We start from the raw sequence: 2,175 nt of genomic DNA on the forward strand, positions 1-2,175 counted from the left end.
ACACACACACACACACACACACACACACACACACACACACACACACACACACACACACACACACACACACACACACACACACACACACACCCTTCCGGGAGCCCAGGCAGAAGCCTGGGGTGGACACAGGGTCTCGGCCAAGGACGATGCTCCCTAGAAGTATGTTGTGCACATTTTTGGTCACTTGAGGGTCACATTTTGGACTTGAGGGTGAGGACACAGCTGGCACCGGGTGGGCAGAGGCAGGGAGGCTCTAGACAGCCTGCAGCAACCAAGACACCACATGGTGAACAAGCCATCCCGAGATGAAGAATCATCCATGGCTGGGAAGGTGGCTCAGTCAAGTGCTCGCCTAGCACTTATGAAGCTCTGGGTTCAGTTCCTCAGAACCACATACACAGAAAAAGCCAGAAGTGACGCAGTGGCTCAAGTGGTAGAGTGCTAGACTTGGAGCTCAGGGACAGTGCCCAGGTCCTGAGTTCAAGTCCCAGGACTGGCAAAGAAAAAAAAAGCATCCACATCTAGTGCTGGTGGCTCATACCAACAATCCTAGCTACTCAGGAGGCTGAGATCTGAAGACTGTGATTGGGAGTTAGCCCAGGAAGGACAGTCCAAGAGACTGTTATCTCCTACCAAAAAAGCCAGAAGGAGCTGTGACTTCTGCAGCAGAGTACAAACCTTGAGCACAAAAGCTCAGGGACTGGACCCAGGCCCTGAGTTCAAGCCCCAGAACAGGCACAAGGAAAAAAACAAAAAAAAAAGGAATTATCCAGCCCTCCCTCCCTCCTTTGGTATAGTGGGCATACCCTCCCTCCTTTGGTATAGTGGGCACATTTTCAGTCTGCTGGGAAGATTAAGGTTATTACAGCACTGATGACAGATTTCTAGCTGGACTGGACTGGAAAATCATGGAGGGCCCTGAAGGAGGACCCAGCCTTAGGAAGGAGGACCTAGAGGGCCAGGGAAGACAGCACAGGAACCTAGAGACAGGTCTCCCAAAGTTGTTTACACCCTGATGCTCAGCACTCAGCAGTATGTTGTGATAGCCAATGTGATTTGGGTAGCAGACCTTACGTAGGAGGGAAATCTGGTATCCCATGAGCAGTGAACAGCTGAGAACTTTGCAGGTGGAGGCAGAAGAAGTCAGAGGTTCCAGGCCTGAGAAAACCCCCACCCCTCAAAACCGAGCTGTAAGAAGAACCATAGGGTGGCCTCTGGGAACTGACAGGCGCCAAGGAGGAGGGATGGAGTTCTACAACCATGAAGAATGTCGTCTCTGTCTATCCGGGGGCATGGAAATGGACCCCCTCCCAGGAGCTCCTAGTAAAAGCCACGCCTGCCAGCGCTGGGATTATGGCAGTGGGAGAGTGACCAGGGCAGGGAACCACAAGCGAGGATTTCTGACCTACAGAATTCAGAGGCGGAATCTGGGTTTGGCAGTGAAGAGTGCAGGGAAGTTGTTACAGTGGCAACAGAAAACTCAAGGCAAACTGCTGAACCACCTTAGAAGCAGGGAGTGGCAGGTCTCAAGGTCCTGGGCAGGCAAAATAAATGTCTGAAAGTTTACCCACCCCGAGGAGTAACAGGTTTCCATCCATCCAGTCACCAAGTTGACTCACCCCTCTATCCAGGAAAAGTTGCTTTCCTTTCCCTCCCTCTTCCAGACTCCTGTTTATCAGTCAACACCGAGTCCAGTCTGCGTCTTTGCTAGAATCTTTCCTGACCCCATCTGCCTGACTCCCCCGCCCCCCTCAGCAATGCCCCCAGAAGCTTGTCGCTGAAGACACCCCCCCAAACTTTACAGCCCCTCTGGCCCACCGCAGGGACCGACACAGTAGGCGCCGTTCATGTTTTCCAGCTGCCTTGAAATTCGATTCGTGCGTTTAGGCGAAATCGCATCCTTCCACAACCCAACCTGCCCTTACCTTGCACGACCATCTCTCTCTTCGGGGCCGCAAGCCGGCACTGGGGGCTGGCTTTCGGGATGAGAGTTCTGAGAACCAGGTGGAGCTCGGCGGGCGCGGGCGGGCGCGCCGCCTCCCCGGAGCTGGTGAGGAAGGCCAGCATCTCCGGGTTGTCTCCGGCGGCGAGGCTGTGGGAGAAACGTTCCCACAGCAACTCCAGGTCCGCGGCCGGGTGGTCGCCGTCGCCGCCTGCGGCCTCCCCGCGTCGCTC

At 54.8% G+C, this 2,175-nt stretch overlaps 1 protein-coding gene across 1 annotated transcript in view; it reads right to left on the reverse strand.

Moving 5' to 3' along the window:
• Trmt44 (tRNA methyltransferase 44 homolog (S. cerevisiae)) overlaps window positions 1-2,175 on the reverse strand; it is a 31,628-nt gene that overhangs the window by 16,970 nt on the left and 12,483 nt on the right. The window contains exon 2 of the mRNA XM_013023888.1: window positions 1,926-2,172. Within this exon, the coding sequence (XP_012879342.1) occupies window positions 1,926-2,172 (247 nt within the window). The remainder of the gene's footprint in view (window positions 1-1,925; window positions 2,173-2,175) is intronic.

Source organism: Dipodomys ordii, unplaced genomic scaffold (assembly GCF_000151885.1).
Source record: "Dipodomys ordii isolate 6190 unplaced genomic scaffold, Dord_2.0 Scaffold71, whole genome shotgun sequence".
Lineage (NCBI taxonomy): Eukaryota > Metazoa > Chordata > Mammalia > Rodentia > Heteromyidae > Dipodomys > Dipodomys ordii.